Below are 23,629 nucleotides of genomic sequence, written 5' to 3'. Positions count from 1 at the left end.
CTGTATATAATAATATTATAAACCAAAAATATCCTAACCTCAAGTGACCTCACCAGTTGCTAGTATAAGACGGGAAGGCGCAGCGCCGAACTCTGGTCTCAGGGAGAGATTTTTTGCAGTGGCAGTCAATGACCATAAACAGTAAAAGATACGCAGCAAAAAGAAACACAAGGGGTTCACACGCGCACGCATTCGGCTGTTTTGGCACGCAGTGTTTTGATTTGCTTAGCTCCTATTTACTTGTTTGGTGGAGGTAATCCATAATTACTGTTGGTGAAATTATAATCACACCCTCTCAGTACCCAACTTCATGCTACTAACAGAAACGATCGTTTTAGTCTCTGGCTTGATTCACTGATGCATTATGCTTAGGGCATCAAGCATAATGATCATTAAACAATTTAGAAAGAAAGTCTGAGTGACTTGAATGATTAGCTACACATCAGAAATCACTGAAAACAGATCAGGCATTAATGAACACTGTTACTCACTGTTTGCCGCGGTGCTGTCGAATCCATATCGTAAAGTCTGTTTGTAAAGCCTATGCTGACATAAACTGAATCAATTTTCTCAGAGTGCTCTGGACGGGGAAAGCAGTGGAAGGGGAGGCAACCTTTCCTGGTAAGACGTCATAACTCGTCTGAGCTGTCATTTTCTCAAAGGCAGAGAAAGACAGCCAGAACTCGGTTTACACCCATCAACATTTCTAGCCACTTGGGGACCATATACAGGCTAGGGGAACTCATATTAATGTTAAAAAACCTCATAAAATGACATTTTCATGCCATGGGACCTTTAACTAATTTAAGACTCCTAATATGAGAATACTCAAAATTCTCTGTGCTGTTGTTATTGTTTGTTCAAGAGCAAAAGAGAACTTGATGTGAGCAGGAGACTGATGCGAGTCTGTCTGTGCGTCGAGTGTGTGCGTGTCAGAGTGTCCCTCAATTAGCTGACATGAGATGCAGCCACACAGACAGGACATTGACATACAGCGTGTTCTCTTGTGTCTTGTCGCGCTTGGAAGCATTTACATGAATAGGAGCGTGATCATGTAACGCTAGGCAAAAATGGATATAAAAACGGACGCTGCGTTATTTGCATTAAATATTTTTAATGCGTTAAGATGAAAAAATTAATCGACCGTGTTAATGCGTTAATTTGCCCAGCCCTAATATATATATATATATATATATATATATATATATATATATATATATATATATATATATATATATATATATATATATATATATATATATATATATATATATTAGGGATGCCACAATTCTCAATATAATATTGAACCGTTCGGTACGGCCTTCACGGTTCAATACGCGCTTGTGAATTGCGTTTTTTCGGTTTTGCATTTAATTAAGTATTTTTCTACAAATTCTATCATTTGCCTCCATCCCAATATACTGAACAACGCGACATACATTCACATTACACGTCAGTGGTAGAGTTATACTCACGGAACACTATAGTAATTCACAATCACAAAAGTTAATTATTTGCATGCGTTTTAAAGCCTTGCTGGCGTGTGCGCGGTTTTAACATGCACTTTTCCGAGCGCGCGCACTAAACGCCTCAAACACGTGATTACTGGACTAAGTCGTCTTACTGCGCTAATACTGTCAAATACACACATGGTTTAAATAAACACAGTCGGTTATGTCTAAAGTGAAAGTAAAATCAGCCCGTCTATATATTATATGCACGCAGGTCTTGAAAGCAGGTCTTGAAAGCAAATTGAAAGCAGCGCAGACTAGTGAACACGCTGTCCTTAAAGGGACAGTTCACCTCTAATATTATGTCATTATTTACTCACTCTAATGTTGTTCCAAACCTGTATTCATTTCTCATTTTTGAGTGAACTATCCATTTAATGTTAATACAACAACAAAAGACAAAGAGAAAATCACTCACTGCTCTTGACTGAAAAACGAATACAGTTGCTTTAATAAGAATCGATGTATATTTTATAGTGAAGTCTATGTAGTGTTTTATTTTTACATTTATTCATTCAATTTCATACTTAAATGCTGTTGTACAGCTGCCAGTGTAAATCTTTATATATATATATTATTTTATACAATACACTAGGAATGTGTACAAGGGTTTTTTTAAGTAAAGTTTTAAGTTTAAGTAAGGTTTTTCAAGTAAAATAAAGAAAGAGTATTGCATTTAAAAAATAGTCTTTTTTCTCCTTAACCTCTTGCTGTTCCTGTCGTTTAAGAATAGAATAGCAAAAAACTGAGGTGACAAGCCATCAGAACTGAACTGAACCGAAAACCGTGGTTAAAAACCGAGGTATGTATTGAACCGTGGACTAACTGTATTGTTGCATCCCTAATATATATATATATATATATATATATATATATATATATATATATATATATATATATATATATATATATATATATATATATATATATATATATATATATATATATACATATATATATATATATATATATATATATTAGTGGTGGGCCGTTATCGGCTTTAACGTGCTGCGTTAACGTGAGGCTCTTATCGGGCGATAAAAAAAATATCGCCGTTAATCTAAAGTTGGGTTGGGAGCTGGGTCTATACTACGCAAGCTATGATGACTTTCACCTTGATATTTTAGCGCGGATGTATACCTAGCCAAATTGCACTGTAGGGGGCGAGAAAACGAGTCTTCGAACCTGTGTGTATGCCTAGTAGTGTTGTCAAAAATATCTTGATTGTGTTTGTGGGGTGCACGGGTAACATGTGTTCATGGTTCGTTTAAAAAAAAAATTGCATTATTTTTCATATATTTGACCTTTATTCTACACTGCTCTGTCCCTCCTTGTAAAACGGTCTGATGGTTTCTGGGTTGTATGAAGCCAGTCCCTCAAAAATACGCGATGGGCTCAGATTGGTTAGCTGGCCCAGTGTGTTGTGATTCGCTAACCGCCTAGTGCACGTTTGTCGGAAACGCCACGCCCCTTACCTGGAGACTGTGCTTTGGTCAGTATTAGAAACAATGGCGTCAATAAAACCATATGAGCCCGAATCAGACCCAGAACATTTTAGTGAAGATGATCGAGCAGAACCTGTTCAGTCCTCAAGAGTAAAGACTGCGGATCTATAGTGATCGCTACTGAATGGCACTTTTGTATTTTTAGAAAGATTATAGCCAAATATCTGTCGCAAGAACTATTAACCCAAAACGAACACTAAACACTGGCTTTACTAGTAAGTTAGCCAAATCACACACAGAACCATGTTTAGCATGCCTGTAGATAAATAATACATTAAAGCTCTAATCAAAGAATCATTTACACTAATGTCAAGTTCACTGTTGAGATTTTAACGTTAGTGTTTGTATTGTTAGGTGTTCGTCGGATAACGTTAAGTATGAATGAGCATTTAACAGACTGGTTTGCAGAACAGCGTTGTCATCTGTGTACTTCCTTGCTACAAGGTACAATTAACCTATTACAGGAAAACACATAGATGAAAAATAAATCAGACTTACAGGTTGTGGCCCGTAAACAGCTTCTGTTTGTAAATCCAGCTTTCAGGACAAGCCGTTGTGTGATTCCTGTATTGAACTCGTGAAGATTGTGGAAGTTTTCCTCCGTGAAATGTGCAGCGGGAGGCGCGCCCGTCGTGCATGATTCACACTGGCAGTGTTTGTCAAAATGGCCTCACTTCCCCTTATTTAATATTCTCGGAGGAGGGGTTTATGTAAATATTGAGGCTGGTGATGTCACCAACCCTGGAGGAATGTCTGTAGTCGCCTACTGGCCGTTTGCTGTAGTCCTTATAAACTGATTTCTTTAAAAGCAAATATCTCCCTTTGCTTTAAACTTTGAACGTTGTAACTTTGCAGATGTTGTTTATGCTCAAGCAGCAACATTACACGCTAGCTAAAGTTAGAATAGTGAAATCGTGGTTTACCACCCCTTTAAAGCTACATAGTTGCTATTGAAGCAGGTGTGTTAACGTTTTATAGTTTGCTATTGGATCAGGGTGTTAACTCTCGTGTCCATTGGAAACACGCTGTTCTTTAAGTATAGTTGCCATTTGAAACATGCTAATTCTAAAGGCTATCTGGTTAATATTGGAAACATGCTGGTCTTAAGCTATAGTTGCTATTGGGAACGCAATCATATTGCACATGCTATGTAATTTTTAGCAACTATGCTGTGGCTTAGCTATCTAGGGTGGGTTGCACCAACAAGGATTAATCTTAAATCTAGATTAAATCAAGGTTTATCTAATAATTCTGTTGCACCAAACTTTAACCTTGTTTAAAAATAAGCAGGTTTACATTTAAACCATAATTTTGATCCTGGACTTAATTTATATTTAAGATAGATTAACTTTAATCCTGTTGCTCCATAACTTTAAACTCAGATTTAAATCTCAATTATGGATTAATTTTAAACTTACATGTGAGGAGGTTTAAAGAAAATAAAGTGCACCTACAATTAAACTATGCATATGATTGAACAGAGATAGAAACCGTGGGTGTGTCGTCAGGTCTCAGAGAGGTGTTTATTACTAATAAAAATGAAAAATAAAGCGAATTGAGCTGGAGTGTGAGGGTCGTGGCGACTCGTGAGTTTAGGCCTGCTATCGAGTCCGGGATGCGGATATATTTAGCATTGATGGCAGCGGTGAAGATGAGGTAAGCGCCAGTGATAGTGGGCGTGCCTCACGTTTCTCATTCCCGCTCCACGTGTGGCTGCTGCGCTGCGATCAAACGGGATGGACGGCACTGTCAAGGACGGAGACAGTCACTCCGCCAATCGTGACAGTTGTTTTGTCATAAATTACGCTGCCACAATATACTCCATTATTAATTGATACTATAAATATATATTTATGTAGTGATGCACCGATCATGATTTTACATGGCCGATTCCGATTCCGATTTTTTTCAATAAAACTGGCCGATTCCGATGCCGATTTCCGATTTTTTTTTTTACACAATAATAGAACGAAAGTATACATGAACAAGGTGTTTATTTGGTATTTAACAGGCTAAATTGGCTTTTGGCTCATGAAAACAAGTCCATAATCTGAAATTAACGGGAAATTGAATTGGAAATGAAAAGGCTGAAAGGTGAAATTAAAGGCAACAACTGCATATTCTGCAATCCAAACAAAGATGTTACTTAAATCAGCATTTGTTTTTAAATTCAGTGTAAAGAAAAAAAAGTCTTTACCAGTGAAATTAAATAAAACCAAAGTATATAATTGTTCCAAAATGTTAAATCAAATAATGTTTAGTGCAACGAAAAAAACTAAGATGCTACAGCAGGTGCTTTTTAAATCAAATTAAGTCAATGTAATTTTAAGGTAAAATAAAAATGATCATCCTATACAGAACTGATAGTATTTCATTTCAAAGTGCATGCATGTTCTTCTTTAGGCTACAAAAAGAAGTATTTCAGCTTTGTCACAAGTTAGTCTGTTTCGTTCTCAACCGATCCAACACTTGAGAAGCTGAGCTGAACAAACGCTCACTATCTGCGCTTGTGCAGGGCGGAGATATCAGCTCGCGCAACTTCAGCTCGTGCAGGAAAGCGGCTCTTCATTCCCTTCAGCATCTCGTCTCTTCCCTCAGTGACATGTGACATGTTCGTGTTCGCGAACGATTGTAATATAGGCGTGTATGTGCACGCGGGCGCACTTCCGGAAAAATCGGCAGAAAAATACAAAGAAAACCTTCTTAAAATCTTAAATTTGTAATCCCACATTATCAAGCAGGCAATGAAAACCGGCCAAAAACCGGAACCGGCCGGTTGCCGATCGCGCGCTAGAAGCAAAAACCGGCCGGTTCCGGTTTTTGGCCGGTCAACCGGTGCATCCCTATATTTATGCACACACTGTTTTCATTGCCTGCTTGATAATGTGGGATTACAAATTTAAGAAAGTACATTGCACACAACGTCTGACACCGAAGGGGTGGAGGAGGAACTCACAGGGTTAGCCGTTTCCGGGGAACTCAACTGGAGCAAAATAGACGCATGTATCCAGCCCAGAGGGCAGGAGTGGCGTTGCAAGCCGACACTAGAATGGGTACTTAGCGCTACTGGCCACTGGGGGCGAGGATGCGGGAAGATACCGGCTCTACACGGAGGCTATAAAATCTAGCGAACGTGCTAGGTGTCGCCCAGCCCGCAGATCTACAATATCTGTCAGCGAGGCGCCTTGAGCCAGCGCCCCGGAGGAAGCTACACTCCTTGTGGAGTGCGCTCGCAACCCGAACAGGCAAGGCACGTCTTGGGACTGGTAAGCCAAGATGATAGCATCCACTATCCAGTGGGCTAACCTCTGCTTGGAGATAGCCTTTCCCTTCTGCTGGCCTCCGTAACAGACGAAGAGCTGCTGTGAGGTTCTAAAGGTTTGAGTCCGGTCAACGTAAGAGCAAAGAGCGCGGACGGGACATAACAAACCGAGGGCTGGGTCTGCCTCCTCCGACAGTCTCCTCCTTGAGACTCTGTTGTCCTCGCACCCCTGAGAAGAGGGGAATGGGAGTGGCGAGGCTTTGTAGCGTCACACACTGCCATTCTCGCCCTCTTGTGGGGAGGGGAATGAGAGCGGCAAGGCTTTGTAGCATCACACACACTGCCATTCTTGCCCTCTTGTGGGGAGGGGAATGAGAGCGGCGAGGCTTTGTAGCGTCACACACACTGCCGTTCTCACCCTCTTGTGGGGAGGGGAATGAGAGCGGCGAGTCTTTGTAGCCTCATTCTCATTCATGCTGCCATTCCTGGCTCTTAAGAATTTGGGTTTCACTGGCTGTTTTTAACACCAGTGGCAGAACAGAATTACCAATGGTTTTCCACCCAGCCCTCCTCCGGGGGACCAAATCCGGGTCAATGGTGTTTCTGGACCAGGGTGGACATCGTCTGGCCAAGGGCCAGCGCTGTGCGCAGCTCAACCTCGGCTCAGAACTACCCTTGTGCACCCTTGTAGTTAGAGAGGGGAAAACTTTATATGTATATATATTTTGGCACCAAATAGTTCCACAATGCCAAAGACTTCCAATGCACATCCGGGAAAAGGCAAGGGGCGGGCAAGGCGATTTACGCGTTGCACTATGCTTCAGCCACCCGGGAAAGCATGGTTGTAAAGTATGAATCTGATTCAGCATGAGCACCCACTATTATATTGGGAATCTCAGCATCATCTTAATTTTCAACACATAACAGCCCTCTCTCCGATGCAGCAATTGACATCTGTCCTCTGCTAGAGCCCCAAATGAAACGCTAGGTCCTTCTTTTTTTTTTAAGGACCAGCAATCCCATCTATAAGCTACAGCAGGCATGTGAGCATGGCGCGCTGAACACTCAAGCCCTTATGAAAAAGGCAAGATGAACAACGTGCCGACGTGGTTATGCTCTCATGAGAGAACATAAACCACCCACGAACACAGTCTCAACATGCTTGCGTTGCGATAGAGGAGTGGGGGGCCCATGGAGATGTACTCAGCGGGGAAGCCTCAGGTCACCCAGGCTTATCAGCCAAAGTAGCCCCTTTTCTGGGGCACCAGAAAAGAAACTAGATCGGGGTATAAGCAAAGGGACTCAACCCCGTTTGAAGTTTCATAGTCTCGACCACCAGCTGAAGTGCCGAGCGACACGCGCTGGGTTGCCGTGACAACCCACGCTGTCACCCAGCAGCTAGACGGCACACGGCACGCTGAACACTCAAACCCTAACGAGGAGAGAGATGAACAGTGCGTCGACGTGATCCCGTTCCCCTGAGAGAACATGGATCACACATGAACGCAGTCTCAACATGTTTATGCGAGAGGAATCGTGGCCGTCAGGACAGGAAGCAACCGCATCCAGAAACGCACGGGTGGAATGACGTCTTGAAAAAGATGCAGTGTCACACCTGTGTTGCTCTTTTGTGAGGAAACACTCTTTCAACAGTGCTGAAGCACCCAGGGGAAAACCGCAGCAGCACACAGGAGATAGTGCAGTCCTGTGTCTGCACTCACTGAGACAAACGCCCTCACCGAACTGACAGTTGATGTGAGAACAGCAGTTTGTTATGCAGATGCAGCAGAGAGCACGCGGTCGCGCTGATTGTGCCTTTTCGGCAACACAAAGTGTCCCTCTCGTTCTCTGGAGTATCTCTCTTGTAGATAGGCTCTCTTTTAGAAAAGCAGTCTTGCTTCATCAACGCCGTTCGGCTCCGAAGTGAATGACAATAGTGCGCTGCTCTTGCTTCCTGTTTATACCTGCGGTGCAGGGCGGAGCGCAAGATGCAAATCTCGTACGCCAATGGCACATTGGCCTGTTCTCTATATCTCGAAGCTGATAGGGGCTCCCTGAAGTGATCCCAATTCGTTGTGACATCCGACGTACGTCGAACGTGACCGACTGAAAGGGAACCACATCTCTTTAACCCCTTTAGTGTCAAGGATCGCTGACGGCCCCAGATTACTGCTGTTCAAAATTCACTACTCGTTAAAACATCACACACTTACTTCATCTGGAAAAACTTGGTATAATTATAAAGATTAAAGCCTCCAGCTTCGATATTTGACCACTGTTTATGATAAACTGGGTTGCAGTGACATTCATTTCTTGATATGTGACAGGAGTACAAAATAATCGATCTATAATGAACAATATTTTGAATTGAATATCACACGGATATGAATTCTCTCTCGTCTGCTGCGATTCAGTTGTGTCCACACAGCTGCAATGGACAGCGTTTGCTATGGCTCTTAGTTCAAAGTGTGCATATTTGGAGAAATATTAATTTGTTATCACGTACAATTTATATTCATTTCCCACTTAATTATCCGATCTGAAGAGTTGAAACAGTGTACAGAGCGAGCTCTGTCTCTCCTCTTCCTGATTTGCGTCGGATATGAGTCATTGCATGCTCATTCGTTGTTTAAAGCTGTCAGTCATCTTATGTGACTCAATACTGCCCTCCTGCACAACGCTGTCCTGTGTACACTTCCTCATCCTGTGCTCAGTGAAGAACGAACCAATTCTATATTTCTAAGAAGCAATAAACACACGATAACTATGGTATAAGGTTTTCGTGTTGTTTTCATGTGATTTCGGCTATTTTTATATCAATAATAGATGTTTACATTATAAATGCTAAGCAGGTGTTATGATTAGCTCTATATAAAATGCGAAATATAACATGTTTTAACATCACCATATGAATGAAATCCCCATTAGTTCCTGACAGGGAGATAATACAAACACTCAATGGTGGTCTGTGACATTTTGAGTAAAAGTGTAATTTTAATCTTTTAAATTGTGTCATGTAGCTTAAGGCTAACAGTAGCTCTAATGCACCTGTTGCGCCAGGAGCTATATTGATCTAATTTGTTACAATAATTCACATAAAGTTCCAAGGATATGCTTTTAAGCTTGTTTGTTTTCTAGAAAGACTTCAGATAATATGTGGTTTACTGTAACGTTATGTGGTTTAAATGGGCCAGCCATCATGCCAGAATAAAGGCTATAATGGCTGAATACAAACAAAAGACTAACGATAAAAGAATAATGAGGATTAAGTCTCAAAGCGACAAAGGTGTTAAATGTTTGTCGCTTGAGAACAACAGAGCATGAATTATGCTGTTCTCCTCGCCAGACATTAGACAAAAGACTGCATTGATTGTTTACAGGCAATAACATATTGCATTGGCATCTTTATCAGCCTTCTCTAAAAGACACTGAAATGGTCTTACCAAATGCTTCATAAAATTCATAATTTTATAGATATCGTCCTCAGGTTTGAAATTAAGCATGACCACACTCATGGCTTCACTTCAGTTGTGGTTATAAGTTTAATAATATTTTTATACATTTAAAAATATATTTTATGTTTTTATGTTTTATGTTTGTTAAATATGTCCATATTAATAACTGAGTAATTCTGAGACTTGAACTGTAAACTCTCAAGTGTTGGCTTTTTCTAAATATATATTGGTTATGTGTCTATTCAGAATGAATTATGAGCTGCAGCCTTTTTATTTGGGGTCAATATATGGGGGTTAACAGGGCAAGGGGTTAACATGGAACATTATCAATTTCTATTATTCAAATCAGTCAAATGATTGTTAGGGAACACTTCCCTAACACTTCAAACTTGATGTATTCATTACATCATAACAAGAATGGCATTTACACTAATATTAATCTCTCTGTTTATCCCGAGATTTACCGTAGTCTGCCGGATCCAGGCCGTATCCAGATCAAATGGTGGCCATGACCACAATGCAGTGTCAGCAGAGGCCGTGTCAACTAGACTCTCCCCTTTGATGGCCTCCTTCAATTTACTTTCCGTCTGTACAGATGAAAACTTTATCAAAATTAACGTAATCGACTAAAAACGCTGTATTAGGCATGCCAGACAAATAATTTGGAGGTCATTTTTTAAAGAAAAACTATGCACCTGCGCACATACGCACCTATAGATTAAACACGTAATGTTTACGTGCATGCTGTCACCGTTCCCACAGATTCACGTTTTTTTTTTTTTTTACATTTAACGAAGATGATAATGGTATTGTTTCAAAACTATTTAAAAACCTGTTTTGGGGTTTGCATTCTCTAGCAGCCGGGCGCTGTTGCTGTGCGGATGAGCAGCCGGAACACATTGAGAGTTTTCTATTTTGGTTGAAAATGGTGTTGTGTAAGTGGCCCCAAAGTAAATAACTAATGATTTTTTACAATGGAAATTAATCAATCAAAAACTTACTTTAGCTGGACAATAACTTTTTTCTAGAGCTGCTGTACAGCCAAAACTATCTCTCTTACATTAATGTCCTATTATCACTGTAAAGTTGCTTTGAAACAATCTATATTGTAAAAAACGTTATGACACTAATACGGCGAAGAACCTTCATGAGTCAGAGCAGCGATATCTTCCACTGGTTGCGCTGGGCCACCTTGCAGTGGGAAGAAAGGAGCTGGATCATCTTGTTTTTGGCATTTGGTTTTGTTGTCCACAGAAACCTGATCTAATTCAAGTGAAACTTCAGTTTTGGTTCAGTGTGTCTCTGTGTGTGTATGAATAATACCTGTGCTGTTGAGCAGGTTGTGTCTGGCTCTGATGAAAGCCTGTATATCGGCATCGGTCTGTTTATCTCCAGTTAAAGGAATAGAGGTAAATGAGAGGTCAGCTGAGGGCAAGGTTCTGTAACACAATTAAAAAATACACTGACATGAGGTATTGTTAGGATCAACTACATAGTTTCTCCATCATTCATTAGCAGTGATGTAAAGTATTTGAATAAATGTAATTCGTTTTTGTTCCTTTTAGTTATGTATCTTTTTGGCTACTTTGTATTTTGATTAAACATATTAGCAAGGTTTTTTTTCTCTACTTGACTAAATTTTCGAATAAGTATTAATACAATTTACTTAATGCTGTCAGACACAGATGAGGACAGGCAAGATAAGTCAATGTAAATAGTTTATTGTAGAGAAAACCGGGGATAGAGTGGAGAGACAAACAGGTGAGAGGATATGCATATGATAGTTGGTTGCAGATATGATTGCAGGCTTATCTGAGTTTAACCCTCTGAGCGCTGAGCTGTTTTCTGGGCCCTGGAGGTGTTTTGACATGCAGGTTATTTTTGTTACTTGTAACATTTTCATGGCTAAAATCTGATTACACTGTATTCAGCACAAACTCTGCTACAATAATATGTGAGGAGCATGTATGTAAAAGTTTGTAGTTTTGAGAAAATGACGTTCATGCGTGGTTTGTGAAAAGTCACTGAAATAAGGCCATAAAACCCATACTGAATATTTGTTCACAAGACTTTTGATACCTGGATCACGTAGACTAGAATTTTTGCTTCAAGACGATATAAAAATCACTGTGGCCACTCATTCACATAAATCAATATACTGATTTCAAATTTGTAAGACATGTTTTGTGTCAGGAAGGCGTATGCGGGGAGGGCGTGAATCATCTTAATACTGATGTGTTTCACACCTGAGAAAGACAAAGACCCCTCCCCTAATAGCCCTATCAGCTGAATGACTGTGAGGGAACTTGAACAAAGAATGTGAAGAGGTTAAAAGAATGGCTTTTTGAATTGTTTGCATTTAACACAACATAACAAAGGGAAAAAAGTGGGGAAAAAATAAGGGATAATCATGGTTATATATAAGGGACACTCAAAATGTTGGTACTGTAGCTACTGTGCACACTGTGTATGTCATTTCAGTGTCTGCAGTTAAGTGCGTGTATAAAAAGCTCTCAGATATAAACACATTTGTTTTGCTCAACCTATTAATGCACAATTGAATCCTAAAAAGAATTTTAACATTATAGAAATAAATGTGAATTGTTACACACAAACCAACTTAACTACTAAACTACTGGGGTCAGTAAGAATTTGTTTAAAATTAAAAGTTTTATTAATAATGAATAATTTATTAACTAACTGGTGACGTGACATAACATGGGTAACCATGAGAACTAAGGAGTGGCGGGAAAATTAACAAAGGAACACAGAAATGACATCAAAATACAAACTAAAAGCCCAAAGCACAAACGGAACCCTGACAAATACATTAGTAATACATTTTGCATGATACCTAACTAAGCAGTTTATTTCTGTAATAAAAGTGATATCGCCATCTACAGGTCATTGAAGGAACTATATGTTGTCATCACAAACTTGTCATCAAGGCTACTTTACGTGAATGAGAGCGCATTAGCAGCTAGTTGCTGAATTGCAGGTTGGACATATTTGAGATGAGGACATGACTGCAGTCGGTGATGAATCCAGAACGTCTCGAATTACATATGTTACCCTCGTTCCCTGAAGGAGGGAACAGAGACGTAACGTCGGAGACCAATGAATAGGAAACTCGCTAACGAGAGCCAATCTACTTTGAGTGTAACTAAGTGAGCCAATGGACGTTGGCATGCAATGATTGCACCAGCGGCTCATGCCACGCAGCGCGGGTGTAAATGAGGCACAGGTGCTTGCATCAAATCAGTTTTTTTGCTGAGGAGCAGAGTAGGTGAACTGGCACCCCAGCAGGGTACAGAGGACATAGTGACAGGACATCAGGAAGGTCCTTCCACAGAGGAATCTGCCAGGGAGTGGGATGTTTCTGGGAAGGCAAACAGGTCGTCCTGCGCCTACCCGAACTGTCTCCAGGTCAGCTGGACCACCTGGGTGTGGAGTCGTCATTCTCCCGGGACCCCAGCTCATGATAGCTCATCGGCTACACGTTTGAGCACACCAGGGACATGAATGGCCCGAAGCGACCTCAGACACTTCTGACTCCAGAGGAGGAGATCGCTACAAACCAATCTCGGGGATGGATGCATTTGAAAATGCGTTTCCGCGTTAGCATCTTGAATGGTAGCTTGTGAAGGCTCTGATTCAGAACTCGCAGGTCCAAAACCCTGTCCACTGCCGCCCGCTGGTGAAGGGGGAGGATGAGTGTGATCCGGCGTTTGACTGGCCATAGGTCTCCGAGCCCCCTGAGGACTGCTCTTTTATTAAGAATTTGGGACTGAGCCGAGGCGGGCGGAGGCGCTGGCCTAGGAGGGGAGACACGGGTTCCCCCTAAAGCTGGAGTTAGGGCCCAGTTTGGAAGGTGGTGAGAGAGGAGGAGCCACCAGGTCGGTTTCTGGCAATAAAAGGTGCCGTCCATGACCTAGTGAGCTCCTCGTGCACCTCCGGAAAGAAAGGAACCAGGGTGGGGCACTGAGAACCAGCACGGGGCAACCCGAGAAATCAATGACTCTCTCAGCGGCCCGGTAAAGCATGGCCATCATCTCCGGATCTGTGTTGAGCAAAGCGGATCTTCCCGAAGGACCCCCCTGCACCGACACGTCATCTCCAGAGGAGTCTGACCCTCCCTCCGATACAGCGATGGACATCTGGTCGTCGAGAGGAGTCCCGAAGGATACGGATGGTGCACACCTCGTGGGTGGTCGACCGTGTTACAACGGCAGCTCTACTGACTGTGAAGTGCGGGAGGAGTGAGGGTTCCCCGGGGGTTGGTTCCCTGGGAAAAGCTCGCTCACCGTCACCCTCAAATCACACGCGCTACTGCCAGAAGTAACCCTCTGTGGAGGGTTAGATCTCGGCAGAGGCGTGGGGACTACTAAAAAAGTAAAAGTAGATTTTTTTCCTTGGAATTAATTGAGTAAAATGTTTTTAGTTTTTCATAGTACTGTAGTAAAATTCTGAAAAAATAATACTTAAGCAAAAAAAGTACAATCACTCAAGTACTTTACATCCCTGAATCTTTTATTTGTTATGCAGAATCATATCTCATATCGCTTACCTCTGTCTCATATCGTTGTCCCTTTGTCTTCTCTCCTGAGGAACAGTGTCATCATCTTTTGTATTATTGTTCCTGAATAAAAAGCACCCTTGGTAAATGCAAAAACATTACTGGTCACAATAATAATGATAATTAAAAAAAACTATTAGGTCAAGGTATGTTTGTGTGGCATGACCGGCAAGATAGGCATGATTTCCTGAGTTGAATGTTTGGGGGTGGCATTGATTGGTGCCTGTCTATAAAAGTCATTGGCAAATGTAACTAGGCAGGCGGATTGCAGGGTGAACAAAATCCTTGCAGTCACTGCTGTCTCGTCCTAGTTCGACATGAGTTAGTGTGCGTTTTGGATCACGGTCGTATTTGTTGGACACGTGCCAAAGGATTTTGTCTTCTTTGTGTACATGTTTTGTCTCTAAAAGCTTTGAGTGTCTTTATTGTGTTATATTTAGTTTTGTTAAACTTTTGTTTGTAATTCTCCATTCAACTTTTCAAATCAGTTTGGATTGTTTTGTGTATCCATACAGTCAATTGTTTTCTTTTGAATTAGCTCTTTAAAAAAAAAAAATTGTTAATATTGTGAAATATTGTATTATTGATTTAGAGTTTAGTTTAATTTGTTGCACTTGATATTATTTTGAGTTAAAGTATATTGTTTAAGACTTTTGTAGGTTGTGTAATTGGTATAGGGATATTGTATTAACCTGTGTGTGTTGAGTGTTTTTCTTCTAGGAGCTGCAGGCCTTTATTGACCAGGGACGATTTTCCCCTTTAGATGGTGGTGGTGTTTCTTCATTGTGTGCTGTGGTCTTTGGCGTGCACTGGGGTTCTTTTTTTGGTATATGATTGTCATGTAGATTAGGAGACCCTTTATTGTAAAGTCTTCCCTGTAATTTAGGCCGCAGCTCCATGATGATGAGTGATTTGATCATGCAAGTTGATGTGTGAGGGTTTTGCTTCATTTAAACTTTTTTTTGTTTTTATGCTGTTCTAATATTGAATTTTTGTATTGTTTACTTGAAACTGGTGTCTCCGCGTTTTGCTTGCCAGTGGGTAGGGAACCAGTGTAAAGCCACATGGGTACATTCTTTGTGTGAAATTCCTAATGTGGCGTAGTCATTATTGGAGTTTGGTTACATTTTGTTAAGTTCATCTTGGCCACCCCAGGGCCCCTGCCACATTTGCAAAAAAATAAAAAATGCTTCTTGTTCAAATTGCTTTGTGAAAATAGCTGAAGCAACATTATTTTGAGCCCCGGCTAAGGCAGGAGCTCCTCTCTTTGTGGAGTTTGCATGTTCTCCCAGTGTCAGCATGGGTTTCCCTCACAATTCAAAAAACAAAACATGCAATATAGGTGAATTGGAGACGCTAAATTGTCTGTAGGTGTGAATGCGTGTGTGTGAGTCCCAAACGATATAATGGGGAGGGTTGGGGAAAGAGCTGGCAACCTATCCAAGAAAAATCAAGAAAATTAATGGACGGTCCATAGAATCACCAAGAGTTGGATATGACTGAAATGGTTAATGAATGAATGAATTTCACTGTGTTCAATTCACTTACATGTTTTGTGTTGGGACCACATTAATAATTTTTGTTGACTAACTTGATAGCTAAATGGGCAATGGATCTGCAGTTCCCAGCATGCTTTATATAGGACTGCATTAGTAGAGTAAATTTTTAAAGTTTTGTCAGGACCACTATAGTCAAAGATGATTAATTGACTATTAGCATACAGTCTGGATTTGCGGTATGGTTCTGTTCTGGGCATTCATGCAGCCTAGCATGGATAAGAGCAGGGAGAGCAGCAATAATACCCCTTAGGGTAAACAGAACAGAACCAACATAATGTATTTCCAGATATCATTAATGTCTAAGTGATAGACGTTGTATTCCTTTTGGTAGACGTGATCAGTGAGCTTGACTAACGTGACTGACGCTGCCAGAACTGACGCTATACGCTTGATTTTTATGTTCCCCTTCGAGGGAACTCGAACTGCGTCATCGTGATGACACTTCGGGGAACGCCCCTCGCGTAAAGCGTCTGAAGAAACTGTAGAATCAGCCCAATCCGATTGGTGTTGCGTGATGACGTAGTATGTGACGGCATACCCGGAAGATACAAAGAGACGTCTGAACGTAACAGAGATAGAGTTTTTTTGCTCTTCAGCGTGAGCGCTCTGTTTGTTCAGTCTGAAGGTGTTGTGTGAAACAAGAAGTGTATTATGGCGAGCGAGCGTTTTAGGCTGTGTGTGCACCCGTGTCCGCGTTACATTACGGGCACGGACACACATCAGCTTTGTGTGCAGTGTCTCGGGGGCGGCCTGCGGTGATTGTGAACTGCTGCCGCTGAGGGTGCTGCGCTCGCGGCTGGCCGTCTTCGAGGAGACCGGTCAGCCTCGTGAGCCCCGCGGTTCTGGGCCTGCGTCTGTTGAGGTAGCACGGCGCCGTAGATCGTGGGGCTCACAGCGGGATTTGTCAAGAGGATATGGGACTGCTGAGGCATCTTCCCTATCCTCCTCTGACGATCCTGATATCCTCCCGCCTCGTGTGGAAGCCCGCGATGCGGCTTCTTCCCGCGAGGCGGAGGATCCGGTTCTCAGGCTGTCTGACTCTGAGGAGTCAGATGCTTTGAGGATCGATGTGGACGATATGGGGCTTTCGCCACCCCATACGCCCGCTATGGAGGAGCTGGTGGAGGTTTTAACCCACGCTGTGGCCAAGCTGAGTTTAGATTGGCCACAAGAAATAGTGGACATCCAGCCGCCATCTAAGCTGGATGAACGCTTTTTCAGGCGTCGAGTTCAACCTCCACGGCGGGGCCTTCCTTTTTTCCCCGATCTGCATAACGAGTTGTGTAGATCGTGGGGAAAACCTTTCTCAGCACGTTTATCTAATCCCCCAGTGCTTGATTTTGCTAATGTGCTGGGGACGGCTGAGTTGGGTTATGCAGCGTTGCCACAGGTTGAAGAGGCGCTTGCGGGCCACCTCTCACCCGGGGCCGCTGCATCACTGAAGGCTCCGTCGCTGCCCACTAAACCTTGCCGCGACACGTCCAAGTTAGTCGGCAGGGCTTTTAGTGCGGCAGGTCGTGCTGCTGGTTGTCTGCACACCATGGCGGTCCTGCAGGCATACCAAGCCGACCTCCTCAAAGAGCTGGATGAGGGCGAGGGACCATCTCCGGATGACGTCACCGAGCTCAGGAAGGCAACGGATTTGTCTCTCCGCATTACCAAAGAGACGGCTCGCGCTGTGGGCCGCTCTATGGCTGGAATGGTATGCGTTGAGAGGCATCTCTGGCTGACGCTGTCGGGAATCAAGGAGAGGGAGAAACATTTTCTCCTTGATGCCCCGATATCGCCTTCTGGCCTCTTCGGCGGGGCAGTGGATACTGTCGTCGAGAGGTTTCAGGAGGCGAGGAAGCAGTCAGCCGCCTACCAGAAGTTCTTCCCTCGCCGCTCGGGCTCTGCAGTTAGAGCAGGCCCGGGTGGGCAGCCCGGACCCTCATCCAGCTCATCGCACCGCGATGTGCAGAGGCAGAGTGTCGCCTCCCGCGCCCCTCCTGAGGGAGCTTGGCAAAGGAGGCGGCGCTCTCGTAGGAAGCCTTCTCAGCCTAAGAGCGACCTGAGGGACGTCATCCAGGCTAAGAAGGCTCCCAAGCGGTCCTAGCTTCGGCAGGACCACTGAGAGTCGTCCCCCACAGGGTGGAGCGATCGAGGTCGTTCCCACTCTGGGACTCTCGGGGAATCGTTGCTGCACTCCCGCCGTCCAAGACGCTTCGGGCCGCATCGATTCCCTGCGCGCGCGCACTGAACCAGTCGCCTCCATTAGGACTTGCGACAGTTCAGCAGTCGCGTGCGCTCGAAGAGGCTCGATTAACACCCGAGGCTGGCCTCGAGAGGCTAGTTCCCTTAGTAGATTATCTCGGCGCATGGTCATGCCTTCCGGGTATGTCTGCGTGGGCCCTGCGTACTGTGGAACGGGGTTACAGACTGCAGTTCGGTTTCCCTCCCCCGAAATTCAACGGGGTGGTTCGGACTGTGGTCAGTCCCGAGCAGGTGCGGGTGATGGAGCAAGAAGTACGCTCTCTGCTGGTCAAGGAGGCTATAGAATGTATTCCTCCACCAGACAGGGAGTCCGGGTTCTACAGCCGGTACTTCATAGTTCCCAAGAAGGATGGGGGGTTGCGTCCAATTCTAGATCTCAGGCATCTAAACCGGTCTCTGAGGAGATACAGGTTCAGGATGCTCACAATTCCAGCCATCGTGACTCAGATCCAGTTCGAGGACTGGTTCGTCACGATAGATCTGAAGGACGCATACTTCCATATCTCCATCCTTCCAGCTCACAGGAAGTTCCTGCGGTTCGCTTTCGGGGGCGAAGCGTACCAGTATCGGGTTCTTCCTTTCGGCCTAGCTCTCTCCCCTCGCACCTTCACGAAGTGTATGGATGCAGCACTGGCTCCGTTGAGACTCCAGGGCATCCGTATACTCAATTATATCGATGACTGGCTGATTTTGGCTCAGTCGTACGATATGGCGGTTCGACATCGAGATGTCGTTCTAGCCCACATAAGGTGCTTGGGTCTCAGACTCAACACGAAGAAGAGCGTGTTGACGCCCTCCCAGAGGACTACGTTCCTGGGGGTTGTATGGGATTCGACGCTGATGCGGGCGCAGCTGTCCCCCGCACGCGTGGAGTCCATACTGGCGATGGTCTCGAGAGTGAAACTGGGCCGCAGCCTCACTGTGAAGCAGTTTCTCTTCTCTTCAGTTTCTGCTGGGTCTCATGGCAGCGGCAGCCAACGTAATTCCGTTCGGTCTGCTCTACATGAGACCCCTCCAGTGGTGGCTGAGAACCAAGGGGTTTTCCCCCAGGGGGAATCCTTTCCGTATGATCAGGGTAACGCGCAGATGCCTTCGTTCCCTCGTCATGTGGAAGAAACCTTGGTTCCTGTCCCAAGGGCCAGTGTTGGGAGCATCATGTTGCCGGAAGTCCGTTTCAACAGACGCTTCCCTCACTGGTTGGGGCGCGGTCATGGAAGGCCGCTTTTCCAGGGGTCTGTGGGGGTCCCGGCATTCTTCCTGGCATATCAATTGCCTGGAAATGCTGGCGGTCTACAAGGCTCTGAGGAGCTTTCTCCCGGACCTCCGCGGCCACCATGTCCTGATACGATCCGACAACATGTCGGCAGTATCGTATCTAAACCACCAGGGGGGCCTGAGGTCGCGCCCTCTTTGCAGACTGGCGCATCAGGTCCTTCTGTGGTCCCAGGGGAAGTTATCATCCCTCAGGGCGATGTACATCCCCGGGGACCAAAATCAGGGAGCAGACATCCTGTCGAGGCAGGGGCTGAGGCCCGGGGAATGGCGACTCCACCCCGAGGTGGTGGAGGCTATGTGCGAGCGGTTGGGCCCGGTGGAAGTGGATCTATTTGCGTCTCAAGAGACGTCCCACTGCCCGCTGTGGTTCTCCCTCACTCATCCGGCCCCACTGGGGCTGGATGCCATGGCACAGATGTGGCCCCGGCTGCGTCTGTACGCTTTTCCCCCGATTGCTCTGCTCCCGGGAGTTCTGGAACGTGTCCGCCGGGAGGGCGTCAGCCTTCTCTTAGTAGCACCCCGGTGGCCCACTCGAGTATGGTTCTCCGACATCATCGACCTGCTGGACGGTCCCCCATGGCAGGTCCCTATGAGGAGGGATCTGCTGTCTCAGGCCAGGGGTACGATTTTCTACCCCCGGCCAGAGGTATGGGATCTCTGGGTCTGGCCCCTGAGGGGGCTCAGTTCCTAGCAGAAGGCCTGTCGGCGGGTGTTGTGGAGACCCTACTCAGTTCCAGAGCTCCATCCACCAGGAGGTTGTACAGCCTAAAGTGGAATGTATTTTCCACTTGGTGTAGAGAGCGGGAGGTGAACCCAGTTAACTGCCCGGTGGCTTCAGTGCTGGAGTTCCTTCAAGACCGCTTCTCCGCCGGTCTTTCCCCGTCCACACTTAAGGTGTATGTGGCTGCCATTGGGGCTTTCCACGCACCTTTAGGGGATGGGACATTGGGAAGGCACCATCTGGTTGTACGATTCCTCCGTGGGGCTCGGAGGATGAGGCCTGCGGCTCATTCCAGGGTCCCAACCTGGGACCTGGCAGTGGTGCTCGAGGGGTTGGCTGAGGCCCCCTTTGAGCCGCTGTAGTCGGCTGAGGCGAGAATACTGACCTTCAAGGTGGCTTTTCTCCTTGCCATCACTTCTCTGAGGAGAGTGGGGGACCTCCAGGCCTTGGCGGTCACACCGACTTGCCTGGAGTTTGCCCCTGGCATGGTTAAAGCCATCTTGCATCCCAGCCAGGGCTACGTGCCCAAGGTGCCATCCAACAGGGCAAGGTCAGTGGTTCTCCAGGCATTCCATCCTCCACCTCACGTGACGGCGGAAGAGAGCCGACTTCACCTCCTCTGCCCCGTGCGGGCATTGAGGATCTATTTGGAGAAGTCTGCTCAGTGGAGAAGGTCAGACCAGTTGTTGGTGTGTTTTGGCTCACCCAAGAAGGGGCTGCCTGCGTCCAAGCAGACGATCAGTAATTGGATTGTCCAGGCTATAGTCATGGCTTATCAGGTGCGCAACTTGCCTTCACCTTTAGCCGTGAGGGCCCATTCTACTAGGAGCATGGCCTCCTCTGTGGCCCTCCTTTCTGGAGCCTCTATGCAGGAGATCTGCGAGGCGGCGGGGTGGGCCACCCCTCACACCTTCATTCGTTTTTTATAGTCTGCATCTCCCTGAGACGCCTGGCGCGAGAGTGCTCGCCCCCTAGTTGTGCCTGGTTTCCAGCTTCACACTGGGGTGGGTATGATTGGTGCGGGATAGTTGGTACTCGTTCCCCGAAGTGTAATCACGATGACGCAGTTCGAGTTCCCTCGAAGGGGAACGTCTCGGGTTATGACTATAACCCTTGTTCCCCGAGAAGGGAACGAGACACTGCGTCTCGTGTCCACCCAATCATCAGAGCGCTCGCTTCATCGCAAAGAACGCTATCTCTGTTACGTTCAGACGTCTCTTTGTATCTTCCGGGTATGCCGTCACATACTACATCATCACGCAACACCAATCGGATTGGGCTGATTCTACAGTTTCTTCAGACGCTTTACGCGAGGGGCGTTCCCCGAAGTGTCATCACGATGACGCAGTGTCTCGTTCCCTTCTTGGGGAACAAGGGTTATAGTCATAACCCGAGACGTTTTACTGTAAAGGGAAAGACTTTTTAATGTTTTGTTATATTGGAGCTTGGTGATTTTAAATAGGCTGTGAGCGGCTTTATGATGTTAATTTTATGTAATAATAATTATTTTTATAATGCTAACAATTGCTACTAGGACACCGTCATTTAAATTTGAGTTGGTTCAACAAAACATTATTTGTTCAAATGAACTTGTTTTAGTCATTTTGTACTGATCTAAACCAAAAGTTTGTTTCTATAACTAATTATCATTTGTTTACACACACACACACACACACACACACACGCACGCACGCACGCACGCACGCACGCACGCACGCACACACAGTTGTGTTTTCATGTTTTATGGGGATTTTCCATAAGCATAATGGTTTTTCTACTGTACAAACCGTATTTTATATCCCCCCACACTGCCCCTACCCCTAAACCTACCATCACAGGAAACATTCTGCATTTTTACATTTTCAAAAAACATCACTTAGTCTGATTTATAAGATGTTTTCCTCATGGGGACCAAAAAATGTCCCCACAAGGACAAGGATTTCGGATATTGCCATCCTTGTGGGGACATTTTGTCCCCATAACGTAGGGTTTACCCCCCCCCCCCCCACACAACACACACACACACAGCCTTGTCACCTGGTTAATATGAAGCTGAGAGGGCTGACGTGACTTAGACTGCTTCCTGTGTTCTCAGCACTGGGATCCTGATGAAGAATGATATATATGTTATGCCAATGTAAATACTATAGCTTCCCCTATGTTTTTATAGTTTTTTATAGCCAAAATTATATATAATAATATATATATATAGAGAGAGTGAGATATGGTCAATATGAGCAGCTAAGTTCAGATGATGTTGACAAAACGCAGGATCTAAATTCTTTAGTTGAAAACAATGTCCTTGAGTGGCCCAGCCAGAGTCCAGACTTGAACACGATTGAACATCTCTGGAGAGATCTGAAAATGGCTGTGCACAGACGCTCCCCATCCATGGGGCTTGAGAGGTACTGCAAAGAAGAATGGGAGAAACTGCCCAAAAATAGGTGTGCCAAGCTTCATACTCAAAAAGACTTGAGGCTGTAATTGGTGCCAAAGGTGCTTCAACAAAGTATTGAGCAAAGGTTCTGAATACTTACGTACATGTGTCTTTCATGTTGTCATTATGTGGTATTGTTTGTAGAATTTTGAGGAAAAAAAATGAATTTAATAAATTTTGGAATAAGGCTGTAACATAACAAAATGTGGAAAAAGTGAAGCACTGTGAATACTTTCCAGATGCACAGTAGCTGGCCATCTTGGCTTAAATCTTCCTCTTATACTTTTACATTTTAATTACTAAAAGCCAATGAAATATTTTCATATGTAATTGGCCGCAATTATAGTAATTTGTTCTTGTGAATAGCCCAATTAAAGTTTAACAGATTTAGCAAAGAATATAACAGACCTTGAAAAGTTGAAAATATTATAAAAACAAATAATTTCCCTCCAAACGTTGTGTATTAAATTGACTTTAATGATACATTTTTTGCACTTCAGATGAAGTTTACATTTTAATATTTAAACGTTGTTTATTTATAATAATATTAAAATAAAAAAATATGTATTAAATTATGCAATTGCATGTGGAAACATAAAAAGCATGTTTTTGCTACTTTTAATTTAGCAAAACTTTCAACGTAGCTTGATGATGCCGAGATTGAGCACAGAATCTTGGGAGTTGTAGTCTAATCTCACAGCCGGTGGAAAAGAATCAGGACAGGACGTGGGCAGAAATCATGTTCATGAATGTGATTATTAATGTTACTGTGGTATGAATCAGGGCGGAGTGTTGTGGGAGATGAACGAGGCTCAAATGTCCTTAAGTGGACCCTTAGGTTTTTTCTTAGAACCCATGTTTCACTAAGGGTACCTTTAACCTTATAACTAAGATTTTCTTAAGTTAAGGGCTTTAATGCAACCAGGCCCTGGACTTTGACTGGGCCAGAGCAAAACCTTGATCATTTTCTTTTTACACCATTCTGTTGTAGATTTGTTGGTGTGCTTGGGATCATTGTCCTGTTGCATGGCCCAATTTTGGCCAAGCTTTAGCTGTCGGAACAATGGCCACACAT

The 23,629-nt window shown here is 44.3% G+C and overlaps 1 protein-coding gene across 1 annotated transcript in view; it reads right to left on the bottom strand.

Annotated features, from left to right (window-relative positions):
- kif6 (kinesin family member 6) overlaps positions 1-23,629 on the bottom strand; it is a gene marked incomplete at both ends in the record, with an annotated part of 167,374 nt that overhangs the window by 14,070 nt on the left and 129,675 nt on the right. Inside the window, 2 exons of the mRNA XM_079833947.1 lie at positions 11,057-11,172; positions 13,685-13,890. Coding sequence (XP_079690073.1) covers positions 11,057-11,172; positions 13,685-13,890 — 322 coding nt within the window. The remainder of the gene's footprint in view (positions 1-11,056; positions 11,173-13,684; positions 13,891-23,629) is intronic.

Source organism: Gobio gobio (genome assembly GCF_949357685.1).
Source record: "Gobio gobio genome assembly, chromosome: 13".
Lineage (NCBI taxonomy): Eukaryota > Metazoa > Chordata > Actinopteri > Cypriniformes > Gobionidae > Gobio > Gobio gobio.
The sequence above is the reverse complement of the archived record's forward strand: the minus strand, read 5'-3'. Positions and strand labels throughout refer to the sequence as shown.